Source organism: Odontesthes bonariensis, chromosome 23 (genome assembly GCF_027942865.1).
Source record: "Odontesthes bonariensis isolate fOdoBon6 chromosome 23, fOdoBon6.hap1, whole genome shotgun sequence".
Taxonomy (NCBI): Eukaryota; Metazoa; Chordata; class Actinopteri; order Atheriniformes; family Atherinopsidae; genus Odontesthes; species Odontesthes bonariensis.
In genome coordinates, this window is record NC_134528.1 from 32,121,172 (window position 1) to 32,137,137 (window position 15,966).

Consider the following 15,966-nt stretch of genomic DNA (forward strand, 5'->3'; position numbering starts at 1 on the left):
CAAAGATAACACAGTGTGACAGACAGAAAACAGGATTTCTGCAGCAACAAGGTGATTCCCAAAGAGCTGTTAGCTGAAAACTTGGCATATCTCAGCATGGTGTGCAGTGTGTCCTTAAAACATTTGAGGAAACTGGACAAGTGGAGGACAAAAGAAGAAGTGTCAGGCCTAAAGAACTATCTCCAGCAGATGAACAGGATCTGAAAGTGATGTCCTTAAGAAAGAGGAAAACATCCAGCAAAGACCTGACACAGGAGCTGAGAGATGCATCTGGACCTTCAGCTGATCCATCTGCTGTTGGCCCAAGCCTCCTCAGAAATGGGCTCCATGGAAGGGTGGCTGTCAAGAAGCCGTTCTTCAGGAAGGGAAACAGGGAGAAAAGGCTGAGCTGTGCCAAAGGACACAAGAAGTGGGCTGAAAATCAGTGGCAGCAGGTCTGATGGAGGGATGAATCCTCCCCAGAGCCCGGAGCTCAACATTACTGAAGCAGTGTGGGATCATGTTGGCAGAGAACGGAACAAAAGGCAGCCCACATCCAAAGAAGAGCTTTGGGATGTCCTTCAAGAAGCCTGGAGAACTATTCCTGAAGACTCCTTAAAGAAAGGACAGAAAGCTGGTCTGAGAGGGTTCAGGCTGTGTTGGAGGAGAAAGGAGCTCAGAGCAGATATTCACTTTAAAGCTGCTCAGAACTGAACAAATTCAATTCAATTCAATTCAAAAATACTTTATTTGTCCCAGAGGGAAATTAAATGTTGATGTAGCTCAATTAAATCAAAGAGTTATTATAGATGCTGATGGCTGTGGGCAGGAAAGATTTCCTGTAGCGGTCCGTTTTGCATCCAAACTGAAGAAGCCTTTGACTGAAGAGACTCTGTTTTCCGATAACAGTCTCATGGAGAGGATGTTCAGGGTTGTCCATAATTCTCTTGATTTTATGCAAAATCCTTCTTTGCATTATTGTCTCCAGAGGTTCCACAGTCGTCCCCAGAACAGAACCAGCCTTCTTTATCAGGTTGTTGAGTCTTTTTAGGTCCCTGGTTCTGATGCTGCTGCCCCAACAGATGACGCAAGAGGAAATGACGCTCTCAACAACAGACTTGTAGAAGATCTGCAACATCTTGTTGCAAACCTTGAAGGACCTTAGCTTCCTCAAGAAGTACAGTCTGCTCTGTCCTTTCTTGTAGATTGCTTCACTGTTGTGTCTCCAGTCTGTTGTCCACATGAACACCAAGGTATTTATGTTCCTCAACCACCTCCACTTCTTCTCCCATGATGGAAACAGGGTTTGATCTGACCCTGTTTCTCCTGAAATCTACAATCATCTCCTTTGTTTTGTTAACATTCAAGATGAGATGATTGTTCCCACACCATGCCACAAAGCGGTCCACCAGCTCTCTGTACTCAGCTTGTTGTCCATCTCTGATACACCCGACAACTGCAGAGTCATCTGAATATTTCTGTAGATGACAGGAGTCTGACTTGTACTGAAAGTCTGAAGTGTACAGAGTGAAAAGGAATGGTGAGAGTACAGTCCCCTGTGGTGCTCCTGTGCTGCTGATCACCTGGTTAGACACACAATTCTTCAGTCTGACAAACTGTGGTCTGTTTGTCAGGTAGTCATTAATCCAGGTGATTGTTGAGGCCTCCACCTGAGTCTTCTGGAGTTTCAGACGAAGCAGATCAGGCTGGATTGTATTAAATGCACTGGAGAAATCAAAGAACATGATCCTCACAGTGCTGCCTGCTTTGTCCAGATGACAGTGGGTTTGTTGAAGCAGATGTATGATAGCGTCTTCAACTCCAACTCCATGGCGATAAGCAAACTGCAGGGGGTCCTGATATGTGCTGGTTTGCTTACACAGGTGGGTCAACAGGAGTCTCTCCAGGACCTTCATGATGTGGGATGTCAGGGCAACAGGTCTGTAGTCATTGATATCTGAAGGGTGAGTTTTCTTTGGTACCGGAACCAGACAGGATGTCTTCCACAACAATGGTACCTTCTCTTGGGTCAAGCTAAGGTTGAAAAGGTGTTGCAGAATCCCACAGAGCTGCTCTGCACAGGCCTTCAGGACTCAGGGGCTGACACCATCTGGACCTGCAGCCTTGTTCCGGTTCAGTCTCTCTAACTGCCTCTTCACCTGACTTCTAGAAACAGAAAAGAGTGGGAGGGGGAGGCAAAGGGGACAGCAGCATCTCCTGATTGGGTTGATGACAAACTAGTGGAAGCAGAAGAATCCATGACTGAGGTGGAGGTGGAGATGTTACAGGAAAGCTGTGGGTCAGAGGAGGGTGGGATGTCTCTTTGGCTAGGAACAGGAGGGGAGGATGGTGAGCTTGTTCCTGAAATGAACCTGTTGAAGAATGTGTTCAGCTCATTTGCTCTGTCCAGACTTCCATCCATCCGATCCTCCCTCTGCTTGAGGCCTGTGATCTTCTTCATTCCTGACCACACATCTCTGATATTGTTCCTCTGCAGTTTACTCTCAAGCTTCTTTCTATACACCTCCTTGCTCTCTCTGATCTTGACTTTGAGCTGCTTCTGTATACTCCTCAGTAGCTCCCTGTCTCGCTCCCTAAAGGCTCTTTTTTTCCTGTTCAATAGTTCCTTTAGCTCACTGGTGATCCAGGGTTTGTTATTAGGGAAGCATCTCACTGTTCTGGTGGGGATGGTGTTGTCCACACAGAAGTTTATATAGTCAGTCACACACTCAGTCATGGCATTAATGTCCTCTCCATGTGGCTTACAAAGAGAAATCCAATCGGTTGCATCAAAACAACCCTGTAAGGCTTCTTCAGCTTCCTGTGACCACTTTCTAACAGTCCTTTTTGTGACAGGTAGTCTCTGGACAAGGGGTTTACAACAAGGTTGTGATCCGATTTTCCCAGGGGAGGCCTTGATTTGGAAATGTATGAATCCTTGACATTTGTGTAAAACAAATCCAATGTCATGTTTTTTCTGGTAGAGCAGCTGACAAACTGTTGAAAAGTTGGCAGTGTAGCAGAGAGTGAGGCATGATTAAAATCACCAGATATTGCCACAAAAGAATTGGGGTGTTGTGTCTGTATCTTCGCAACAACGGAACTGATGACATCACATGCAGTGTCGGCAACAGCTGAGGGTGGAATGTAAACAGCCACCAAAACAACACTGGTGAACTCTCTTGGCAAATAATATGGCCGAAAACTTACTGCCAATAGTTCAATGTCAGGACTGCAGAGACGACTCTTCACAGTAACATGTCCTGGGTGACACCATCTGTTGTTGACAAGCACTGCCAATCCACCCCCTTTCCTTTTCCTGCTACTCTTTAAATCTCGATCTGCTCGTACAGTCAGGAAGCCCGGCAGAGAGACGCTGGAGTCGGGTATATGATCCTGTAGCCATGTCTCAGTAAAACACATAATGCTACATTCCCGATATTCTTGCTGAGTCCTTGTCAAGGCTAAAAGTTCATCCAACTTGTTAGCTAACGATCTTACATTTCCCATGATGACGGATGGCAGAGATGGTTTGAACTTCTTCTTTCTTTCTCTCCTCTTTGCTCCTGCTCTGCATCCACGACGCCTCCTTTTCAATTCCAGTGGGATTTCTGGCTTCAGTTGTCGAATTATTTCTGCTTTTCCAATATTAATCAGCTGCTCCCTGTTGTAAACCACCCTGTTGCTATGGTTATGCATCATGACAAAAGAGTAAAATATACAAAAGTATTGGGAAAAATCAATCCAGCTGCACAACATCCAAGGCAGGAAGGAACAGTTGTCCAAAAAATGCAATTTCTTCCAAGAAATAACAGGAATGAAATTTAGAAAAAAAGAAAAATCTCAATGTGAGGTACAGAGCTACTCCAACGTGCTGCCACCCTCAGCGGCGCATTCTAGAATTAAAAAAAAAAAAAAAAACTAACTCTGGTTCTGCCTCAGATTCTGGGTTTATGTTCATGTTGGAACATGTTTCAATGAATCTCTGCAGCTGTTACCATGGAAACATCTGCAGATATTCACTTTAAAGCTGCTCAGAACTGAACTAACTCTGGTTCTGCCTCAGATTCTGGGTTTATGTTCATGTTGGAACATGTTTCAATGAATCTCTGCAGCTGTTACCATGGAAACATCTGCAGATATTCACTTTAAAGCTGCTCAGAACTGAACTAACTCTGGTTCTGACTCAGATTCTGGGTTTATGTTCATGTTGGAACATGTTTCAATGAATCTCTGCAGCTGTTACCATGGAAACATCTGCAGATATTCACTTTAAAGCTGCTCAGAACTGAACTAACTCTGGTTCTGACTCAGATTCTGGGTTTATGTTCATGTTGGAACATGTTTCAGTGAATCTCTGCAGCTGTTACCATGGAAACATCTGCAGATATTCACTTTAAAGCTGCTCAGAACTGAACTAACTCTGGTTCTGCCTCAGATTCTGGATTTATGTTCATGTTGGAACATGTTTCAGTGAATCTCTGCAGCTGTTACCATGGAAACATCTGCAGATATTCACTTTAAAGCTGCTCAGAACTGAACTAACTCTGGTTCTGCCTCAGATTCTGGGTTTATGTTCATGTTGGAACATGTTTCAGTGAATCTCTGCAGCTGTTACCATGGAAACATCTGCAGATATTCACTTTAAAGCTGCTCAGAACTGAACTAACTCTGGTTCTGCCTCAGATTCTGGGTTTATGTTCATGTTGGAACATGTTTCAGTGAATCTCTGCAGCTGTTACCATGGAAACATCTGCAGATATTCACTTTAAAGCTGCTCAGAACTGAACTAACTCTGGTTCTGCCTCAGATTCTGGGTTTATGTTCATGTTGGAACATGTTTCAGTGAATCTCTGCAGCTGTTACCATGGAAACATCTGCAGATATTCACTTTAAAGCTGCTCAGAACCGAACTAACTCTGGTTCTGCCTCAGATTCTGGGTTTATGTTCATGTTGGAACATGTTTCAGTGAATCTCTGCAGCTGTTACCATGGAAACATCTGCAGATATTCACTTTAAAGCTGCTCAGAACTGAACTAACTCTGGTTCTGTATTTATATTTATGTTTGACCATTTTTCAGTAAATCTATTTCCTGTTTTCCTTCTGACCATATGTAAAGGAATGAGGACTGGATCAAAACACAGTACTGTAAATAACTAATTAAGAAAGCTGCATCGAACATGTTCAGTCCTCCAGTATGCTGTATGTATTTGATTTATTTTTATCTTTTCATGTAGGTGACTTTCTGACGGAGTTCTTTAAGCTTTGTTGTAGGAAGGAGTCGATAGAAGACATTCTGGGTAGAGGATTAGCAGAAGAAGACGGAAAAGGTTAGTTTACATGCTGTACTGTTTAACACTGGAACAGATGGTATTGTTTCTTGCTACAAAGTGTCCCAACATAGAAAATAGTACAAATAAATGATAGCATTTGGATGTTAAGTACTTCTAAACTTTTATGTAGAATAGCAAAATCTGGATTTGGATAAGTTTTCCGGTGTGGAATGCTGATAGGTAACTGCTTGATGATTTTTTTAATAGACTGCTTGTTTGTTTTCCTTTCCCCCACAGAAACGAGTGACCTCAGCTCTGCTTTATCAAAGTTGACTGAGCCAGCAGCACCCGTGCCAATTACCAAGCTGTCCGTCTCCAGTATGGTACACAGTGCCCGGAAGCACATCCGCCGCCGTCGGCACATTGATGAGTCACCACTTAACAATGATATACTCAATTCAATCCTTCTGGTATGTATTATTCATTGAGTCTGTTTCATATTGATATTTGCGTCACATAAAACATAGCAGTGGAAAATCATTTTGAAGAGAAAAAAATTCAGTTGTCAAAAAATATACTCCAGTTTCCAAAAAGTTGGAATGTTGTGAAAAATGTAAAGCAAAACAAAATACAATGATTTATGAATCTCATAGCATGGTATTTGATTCACAACTAAACATAGAAAGCATTTCAAATGTTGAAATAAGACATTTTACTGGTTCATGATCTAGATGAGCTCATCTTGAGTTTGATGGAAGCAACATGTCTAAAAAAAAAAAGTTGGGAAAGGGGGAACAAAAGTCTGCAAAAGTAGGTAGAACTAAAAAGAAACGACTGGAGAAACATCTTGCAACTAATCAGGTTAACTGGCAACAGGTCTGTAACATGATGGGTATAAAAAGAGCATCTTGGAGAGTCTCAGAAGTAACGATGGGCAGAGCATACTGCAAAAGTTTAATTCACAAACTGTGGAACAGTTTCAGAAAAATGCTCCTCAGTTTAAAGCTGTGAAAACTTTGAATATTCCATCATTAAAAGAGTCAGGGAATCTGGAGACATCTCTGTGCTGAAGGGACACAACTGAAAATCAGTCCTGGATGCCTGCGACCTTCAGGCCCTCAGGCAGCAATGCATTAAAAACAGACCTGATCCTGTCCTGGAAATCCCTGCAGGGCTCAGGAACACTGCCAGGAATCATTGTCTGTGAGCACAGCTCACCGTAACATGCACAGATGCAGGTTAGAGCTCCATCAGGCAGAGAAGAAGCCACATGTGAACATGACTCAGAAACACTGCTGTCTTCTTTAGACCAAAGCTCATTTATCAGAAGACGTCTTCTTCAGGGAAGGGCTTGCATATTTAGATAAAGACAATGTTAAACCACATACTGCATCTGTTCCAGCAGCACGGCTTCATAGTAGCAGAGTCCGGGTGCTGGACTGACCTGCCTGCAGTGCAGACCTTTCACCAGCTGAAAACATTTAGAATACAACAAGAAGAGCCAGAACTGCTGAGCAGGTATAATCCTATATCAGACAGGAATGGGACAACATTCCTCTCCCAAAGGTCCAGCAAACAGTTTACAGACTGTTGTTAAAGGAAGAAGAGATGCTACACATGGGAAACATGGACCTGTTCCAACCAATTTAATTCAATTTCAGTTCATTTATATAGCACCATATCACCACAACATGCTGGAAGACACAGGTTTGATTCAAGAATGAAAAATGGAATGGATGTGCATGGAGGCTAGGCTGGAAGTTTGAGGCGGAAGGGTTGATTATAGAGTCTATTTCGAAGGTACCCATGTATTTCGGTGCCAGTTTCTTAGAAGTAGATCTCAGAGGAATGTCCTTGGTTGCCAGCCAAACCCACTGGCCAGGGGCGTACTGCGGGGCTGGGACACACCGCTGATCCGCTAGGCGGTGGTTGCATTCAACTGTGCGTAGCAAAGCCTCACGGGTCCGGGTCCAAATACACTGGATTGTTGGCAGTGAAACAGCTAGAGCAGCCTCGAGCTCTTGTTTAAGCTGCTCCATCTGCCCTGCTACTACTGGGGGTAGTAACCAGAACTAAACAAGACCTTAGCCCCAAGAGCAGCACAAAAGGTTTGCCAACACCATGTGTATGATATTATTTGAATTTCTTCTGAGGCACAAATGGATGAATAAAGCTGGTCAAAATGTGATTTGAATATGAGCCAGAAGAAAAAAATATTTTTACTGTCCAAATGCTTCACTTTGGTTTTCAATGTGTGTGCCTGAATACATAACCATATATGACTGTGTCTTTCTTTTTTTTATCTCAGTATCTTTTCCCAGATGCTGCTGTGGAGAAGTCATCAGACAATATGAAGGATAACACTGCACAGTCAAACTCCAACAGGACAGCTGAGCAGGAAAAAAGCGCTGATGATGTACGTTTTACCACTTGCACACCAACAGTTGGACTGTGTAATCTTGGATTTTTTTATTGTGTTCAATTTTTTTGTATTTTTAAGTGAAGGATGAAAATAAAGAAATCTGAAACGGGCGCAAAGTAGTTCAGGTGGTTGAAATCCCCAAAAAATTTTGCCAGGAGGTCTCTGCACTTTCCTGTGGTCATTTAATATGTCGCAGTCAATATAAGTGAAGGATTTTTCTATTGTTATTATATTTTATTTCTTTTTTTAATTTATTAAATTGGTGACGTGGTTTTCTTGCTTTTTATCCTCTCACTTCAGAACCTGTTCCTCCAGCTGAAGTCTGCACCCAGTGACAGTCTGACCTACCGGTTGGCATTATGTCTGTGTCTGGTCAACTACAGCTATGGTGGCCTGCCAGCTGTTGCTCACCTCTGGCAGGAATTTGTTCTTGAATTGCGTTACCGTTGGGAAAACAACTACCTTATTTACGGGTTGGTTCAACACACACTTTTTCTGCATTGCTTCATGTCTGTGACTTAACATTTCACAACTTTTTACCATTTTGTATTTTTTTGTTTACACATTTCATCAACAACTGTTGAGTATGCAGACACTTAAAATACAAAAGAAATACATCTAAGATACAGACTATAAATAAACTATAAAGTATGTTTTTGCATTTCTGTACAATAAGAATAGCTGCTTAAGTTTTCAAGAAATGTTTATGTATTCCTGACTCTGAATAAAGTAAATTCTTCTCTGTAATGATAAGCGGGTGTGTCACTGAGTGGGGAAAATCTATTAGAAACGCAGACAGGTTGATGGTGAATCACAGGCTTGACTTTAGGGCTATGCCTCCTTTTCCTGACCGTTACCCAGCCAGCATGGGGTCCCGGCTGCTCGGGGCATGCTGGGAGATAGCTCACGGTATTAGCTAGGTTCATAGACAAACTAGGCTTATTAGCTAGGCTTATAAGACAAACCCCTGCAACTTGCTGGCAACATCCAGCTGTGAGAGCTAGCCCTTATCCATATCTGCAACTCCCTCCCTGACGCATCCTGGGGTTTACAACTGCACCCAGGTAGCCTGGAATACACATCCTTTGTTCATCCAAATTCGCCCTCAGACATCAAGCCATGTTGCAGCAGCGCCCCACAATGGCGCTTGCAAGCATAGCAGTTTGATAGTACGAGAACAAATTCCTCATAAGCTGAACATTCCTCCTCTCCACACCTGTCATTGGCTCATTCATACTCAACACATACCCACAACTCTCACCTAGACTAGAAGTCACTCCTCTTCAACAGGTATAAATCACCACGTTTTTTTCCTACATTGGTTAGGTTTTTACTTCCAAGCTGTAAAACTCTCCAGGTGTTATTTTTTGTTGAGGTTTGTTTTTTGTAATAAATGGAGCGTTTTCGCCAGCTGGCTTCCTTCGAATTCTTTACCTGAGTTTTCATCAGAAAGATCTTTTTACAGCTCAAGAACCAACTGAAGCTTTCATCCCTTTTAAATGAATCTCTCTGTTTGTGGCTAACATTTCCCTTGAGGGGTGGGATAAATATGACAGGAAATTAATATTGTTACTTGGGGTAGCAATAAAGTTTATGTATGCATTCATATGTCTGCAGATATATGAATATGTATGTGTATGTAAGACTTTCATGGTCAAAACAAAAACAAATAAGCATAAAAAGCTAATTCTTCTCCATTTTATCTAAATTCTGACGAATCAGCAGATTGGACAGTGGACCTCCTGATCTTCGCTGTTGTCTTCTGCATCAGAAGTTCCAGGTAATCATTTTTCCTAACTGCATACTTGGTGTACAAAGATAGACCAGATGGTTTCTGAGCACACATAACACATTAATTAGAGGTTATGGATCTTTAACACTCCTTTAAAGTAAAATGACCCTAAAACACCTATTATCATACAAATTATGACATGAATATGAATACTTTGTACTCTTCTAGCACCACGTGGAGTCTAAGCTTAATTTTGATCTCTTTGGAAAGCTAACATAACAGTTTTACTAAACTGCCAGAATCACTATTTGAGTGTTACTGGGCCTAAGTTACAGGTGTTTAAACACATTGAAAAAAATATTTTTTCTGTTTATCAGAATATTTGTTAACAGAGTCTTGTGAGATGACTGTGACCTGTTAGTTAGAAAACACAATCAGACTGCAGCCTAATGTCTACTAAGTTATTTTCCAAATAAGATGGCGTCAGCTTAAAGATAAATGTTTTATACAGGTTTCCTAAAGGTATGTCCAAGTACTCTCCAAAAACTGTTGCTGGCTTTGAACACAATATGGAATCTGCAAAAGGCTCAACTGAAATGTCAATCTAAAGCTAACAACACTGGTTTAGTCTGAAAACACTGTTTTGAAAATGTTCTGATGCATTGGATAAATCTGTAGGAAGAAATTTAAGTAATTATTTTCATAACGTAAAATGCTATAAAATTTTTATTTCAATAATACTTCATTAATTCCCAATTGGAAAATATATTTCTGCACTATATGATGATTGCTTTTGATGAATAATGAAATAAAAATCAGTTGACATCAGTTGAAAGTTGAAGTGTAGCAGAGAGAGGTGTGGTTGAATTCTACCGAAATTGTTATGAGTGGATTGGGCTGATGTTTTTGTAGCTTGGCAACAACTTAGCTGATGATGTCACACACAACGTCAGCAGGTGAACTCTCTCAGCAGACAACATGGACAGAAGCTCCCAGCCAGCAGTTCAACATCTGGGGTGCAGAGATGCTCCTTCTCAGTGACATGTCCAGGATTACACTGTTTGTTGTTAACCAGCTCTGTGATCCTCCTCCTTTCCTGTAAGCGCTCTGTCTGCAGTCTCTGTCTGCCCGGATAGTCTTAGAGCTGAGCAGAGAGCTGTTACAGATGTTCCTGCAGCCAGGTCTCAGGGAAACGGATCACATATCCAAAAAATAAATAAAGTAAATAACATTTTATCAATAAAAACTTTGATAACTAATAAACATGTATACATTTTTTTTAGCTGGATTATCAGGATCGTTCTTGATCAACAATTTCCTCAACATTTCTTCAAATATCAATCAGTGGATTACCAGGAGACTCCACCTTGGGATTTCTGTTTAGATAGTTGTTGTGGTTGGTTATACATGCTATGTTCACTGTATGATAAAATGCATGTAGAAAAATTCTTTCAGAATGGAAAGGGGTTAAAACAAGGAGATTCAATTTTGGGAGAAGAAAACAGCTATATTTTGGACAAAGGAGAGATGAGATCATGTCACTTACATAAACGAATAATGGTGACAGTGTTGAACTTATTCTTTACATTTGCTTGGACTTAAAAGTTTTTCTGAGTATTCACTCATTCATGGGTCTTATTGGTTCGTCTTATAACCTGTAATTCAAATGGGTTCTGTATTCGTCAGTCAACACAACAATTTTATGTATTGACTGTTTTAAACAAAACCTCCAGTCTGAATAGTATAAAGGACCCTTCTTAAACAGGAGGGTGTTCTGGAAAACTTCACTGTCCACTAAACTTATTATTTCTCAGCTTTTGAAGTAAACTAGAAACATGAAATACAATGACGATAGTTATTATGTTCTGGTGCACATGTTGATGTGATATATATATATATATATATATATATGTGTATATGTGTATATGTATATATATATGTATATATATATATGTATATATATATATATATATATATGTATATATGTATATATATATATATATATATATATGCCACTCCAAGCTTGAAAAATAAAAGGATGCACATATTTACCTCACATCATAATGTGTTAATGACAAACTGAACACAATTATCAAAGTGTTTGTGTCTAAAAAGGGATTTTGCTGCTCAACAGATGCTGAACTGCTGCATAGAGAGGAAAAGGGCCAGAGATGAAGCTCGCAAGGTGCAAGAGAGAAGCAAAGAAAAAGAACACAAGGTGACAGAGTCTTCAGGAGCAACCATTACATCATCTTCAACCAGAGAGGTGTCCCCTGGAAAATCCTGGGATTCATGGAGTGACAGCGAAGAAGAGTTCTTCGAGTGCCTGAGTGACCAGGGAGAAAGTGAGTGTCCACATCCTGAGGGAGTAAAGGACAACAGTAAAGGCAAAGCAGAGGGCAGACTGCACCCCTATAACAACTTGACTCTTCTTAATTCTGCGGAGCCTCTCTATGTTCCCGTCACACAGGTACCATGTTTCTGTGTTACACACATCTGACTCATTCATCCTTTTTTTTTTTTTTTTTAGTCCAGGTGGATTTATTGAGCTTTTAAACACATGCAAATGTATAGTAAACATTGTATGGTCCTACATAAGAAATCAAATAATGACATACCACATCAAACTTCCCCATTGATCCATTCAGTGCGTATCTAATCTTTTCTAAGGAAAAACACGCCGTCACATATCCATGTTCCAAAAGAGGGGGGCTTTCTCATTCTCCCAAATGAAAAGAATGAGTCCCCATGCTAAAAGGGAGGAGTATGCTATGGGGCTATTTAAGAGGGAGATCTTCTGATGATGCACCAAAGAATCCAATATAAGGACAGGCATCAACAGACCTGAAAGTTGCTGAATACACTTCAAATATTTCGGACCAGAATACAGTCAGACTTAAGCATGACCAAAATGTGTGGAAGAGAGTAGCAGGTACTTGCCTACATCTGTCACAAATAGGATTAACCCCATGGTAGATTTTGGATAACTTAACATTAAACATAAAGCCTCTGTACAATCTTAAAATGATTGAAACCGTACCCTGCAGAAATGGATGAGGTGTATTTTAAATTTCAATTCAATTCATTTTTATTTATATAGCGCCAAATACAACAAATGTCATCTCAAGGCACTTAGACGGCGGCACTGTAATACCATTCAAAGGATATCTGTTGGAACAGGGAAACACGAGTTAATGACCACAATAATGTCACATATACATAAAGAGAGTAAAGTGAGGAAAGGTATGACAGATGAGGCCCCCCAGCAGTCTAGGCCTATAGCAGCTTAACTATGGGATGTTTCAGGATCACCTGAGCCATCCCTAACTATAAGCTTTATCAGAAAGGAAAGTTTTAAGCCTGGTCTTAAAAGTGGAAAGGGTGTCTGCTTCCCGGACATTTACTGGCAGCTTATTCCACAATAGAGGGGCCTGATAACTGAAGGCTCTGCCTCCCAAACTGGCAGCTGGTTCCACAGAGAGGGGCCTGATAACTGAAGGCTCTGCCTCCCATTCTACTTTTAGAAACTCTGGGAACCTCAAGTAAACCTGCAGTTTGGGAACGAAGTGCTCTGTTAGGAAAATATCTTACAATGAGATCTTTAAGATATGATGGAGCTCAGTCATTAAGAGCTTTATATGTAAGGAGAAGAATCTTAAATTCTATTCTGAATTTAACAGGGAGCCAATGAAGAGAAGCTAAAACTGGAGAAATATGATCTCTCCTGTTAGTTCTCGTCAAAACTCTGGCTGCAGCATTTAGGATCAGCTGAAGGCTTTTCAGAGAATATGTGGGACAGCCCAATAATAAAGAATTACAGTAGTCCAATCTTGAAGTAACAAATGCATGGACTAGTTTTTCTGCATCACTCTGAGACAAGATGTTCCTGATTTTAACAATATTACGAAGGTGAAAGAAGGCAGTCCTAGAAACCTGTTTTATATGCGAGTCAAATGATAAGTTCTGGTCAAAAATAACTCCAAGGTTCCTCACTGTAGAACTAGAAGCCAAGGAAATACCATCTAGAGTAACTATGTAGCTAGACAATTTCTCCCTGAAACGCTCAGGTCCAAAGATAACGACTTCAGTTTGTCTGAATTTAGAAGCAGACAGTTCTGAGTCATCCAGGTCTTTATGTCTTTAAGACATGCTTGTAGTCTGACCAACCTATTGGGTTCATCTGGTTTTATAGATAAGTACAGCTGAGTATCATCAGCATAGCAATGGAAATTTATGCCATGCTGTCTAATAATGTTACCTAATGGAAGCATGTATAAAGTAAAAAGAATCGGTCCAAGCACAGAACCCTGGGGAACTCCATGACTTACTCTGGTGTGTGAGGAAGATTCTTAAAAGTATTTTAAAGTATGAGAGTGTATTCTTTGAAGTATGTTAGACCATTGATCAACTAACTGCACATTTACTAAGAACACATATAACCTTTTTTGTAGATTTACATAAGTGAGGTGCAAAAAAATGAACCCTCTACTCATATCATTAATATATTCATATGTCAGTAATTTATCTTCTGCTATAAAAGCTTTCCAAGCTTTGTATTGCCTCATAGTTTTTAAAGGCTTGTAAAGTAATTGTTTTTCAAGAAAGGCCTAAAACAAAAAAAGCAATATTAAAGTGATATTCAAGAAATGTGTTCAGCCAGAGGCTACTTTTGGTCTGCTTCAACAGTAGCAATGACTGCACACTATGACTGCTTACATTGAATAATGAAAAAAACCTGGTTATAAAAAATGTGTTCATAATTAATAAATCATTTTTTTCTTTTGATTTATTTTAAGAGAACCAGATGTGCAGTAGAATGCCCTTCATTTGGAGGTTTGACCACAATTTTAAATGATGCTTTATTGGTCTAATATGAAAAAATATCGTTAGCAAATGCACTGCTTACTTTTCAAATCTTAACTGAAACAGAAATAATGACTTTACAAAAAATATAAAGGAAAAATTTTGAAAAAATATAAAGGAAAAAGGAAATCTACATACAACAAAGGAATATAGTTGTTTTTTTAAAATGAGATGATATTTTCATATATATATGTATATAGATATTTAAATAAATGATTGAATAAGTGTAAATATTCATGGCCATTATAGTAATTTTAGTATAGTAATAGCAAGGTTTTGTTGATTCCCTTTATATTTCCACATTCATTCTTTTATTTAGTCTCCATAACCTCTAACATAAGACGTTCTTTGTTCTGAACCAGCAAAGAGTAGGTACTCCTGCAGTGGCAGATTTCCTGGCCAGGAGCTGGTAATGTGGCAGTTGAAACACAAAGAACAGGACCTTATAAGATAGGACAGCCCCGTGTGCAGTTTGGGAGTGAAGCATTTGCCTGAAGACACTTTAAAACATGGAGGGGCTGGGGATTAAACCACCTATTTGGTAGACAACTATTTTACCATCTGGGCTGCAAACACCCCAATGCTTATATTCAACTGAACCTAAGAACGAGAGGGTGGAAGTACAATGACACGTGTGTGTGTGTGTGTGTGTGTGTGTGTGTGTGTGTGTGTGTGTGTGTGTGTGTGTGTGTGTATGTGTGTGTGTGTGTGTGTGTGTGCGCGCTTCATTGTCAGGAACCTGCTCCCATGACAGAGGATCAGCTGGAGGAGCAGTCAGAAGTGCTGGCCAAACTTGGCACATCGGCTGAAGGTACTCACCTCCGTGCTCGAATGCAGAGTGCATGTCTACTTTCTGACATGGAGTCCTTTAAGGTGAGACGGAACAACACAAACACTATATGTGTACACAAATAAACTGTTAACCTTTGTGGTTCCTACACATTTAACAATGAAGTCAATACTGCAAAAAAATAAACTGTGATATTTGGTTATGTGGAAAGAAATTCTTTTTGAAAATAGTCCCATCTAACATTTTTTTTTATCTAATATTGTCTAATATTTGCCTTCAACAATGTAAAAAAAAAATACTCTGCATTCTGCCCCCAATTAATGTAAATAAACCAGACACATCTACCTGCAGTCACATTGTTCAAGGAAGGAAGCACATTAATGACGGGGAATATGTTATCTGTAGGGTTTCTTAGGTCACAGACTCTAGCATAGCAATCTCAGGGGGATCTCAAGACATCCCTATCAAGGATCCAACATACCTGCTCTTCATGGCATCAAAGGCTGGTTTGGACTGAGTGTGGCAGTCAAAACCTTTGTCTCCTTTAAACTTGGTACCTTGAAGAGAGCTGAAGAATTCCTCTTCTGCGGGGCCAGGATGGACTATTTTATCTCTCCGGGCCTCTTTGGTACTTTCAACCATTGGCTGGGCTGTAGAGAAGTCCAGATCTTCTCTTTGAAAATGTTTTCACATGCATCAGTAATGTCCTTCATCACGTGACAGAAGGCAAGGCAAGGCATCTTTATTTATACACCGCATTTCATACCACAGGCAACTCAATGTGCTTTACATAAAGACAAGGCATTTAAAAGAACAGCATAAAGCAGCAATTTAAAGAGAAAAAAAATAGAATAAAAATTAAAAACACAGTTAAAAGCAATCAAAGAAGAGGGGAAAAGAAAGAT

The 15,966-nt window shown here is 40.2% G+C and overlaps 1 protein-coding gene across 3 annotated transcripts in view; it reads left to right on the plus strand.

The window, feature by feature from the left end:
* rab3gap1 (RAB3 GTPase activating protein subunit 1) overlaps nt 1–15,966 on the plus strand; it is an 85,729-nt gene that overhangs the window by 49,797 nt on the left and 19,966 nt on the right. For 2 of the 3 annotated variants that reach the window (XM_075458395.1, XM_075458397.1), the window contains 7 exons: nt 5,219–5,311; nt 5,552–5,724; nt 7,563–7,670; nt 7,977–8,149; nt 9,399–9,456; nt 11,543–11,878; nt 15,007–15,144. In XM_075458395.1, the coding sequence (XP_075314510.1) occupies nt 5,219–5,311; nt 5,552–5,724; nt 7,563–7,670; nt 7,977–8,149; nt 9,399–9,456; nt 11,543–11,878; nt 15,007–15,144 (1,079 nt within the window). The remainder of the gene's footprint in view (nt 1–5,218; nt 5,312–5,551; nt 5,725–7,562; nt 7,671–7,976; nt 8,150–9,398; nt 9,457–11,542; nt 11,879–15,006; nt 15,145–15,966) is intronic. The other variant, XM_075458396.1, reaches the window with a different exon arrangement.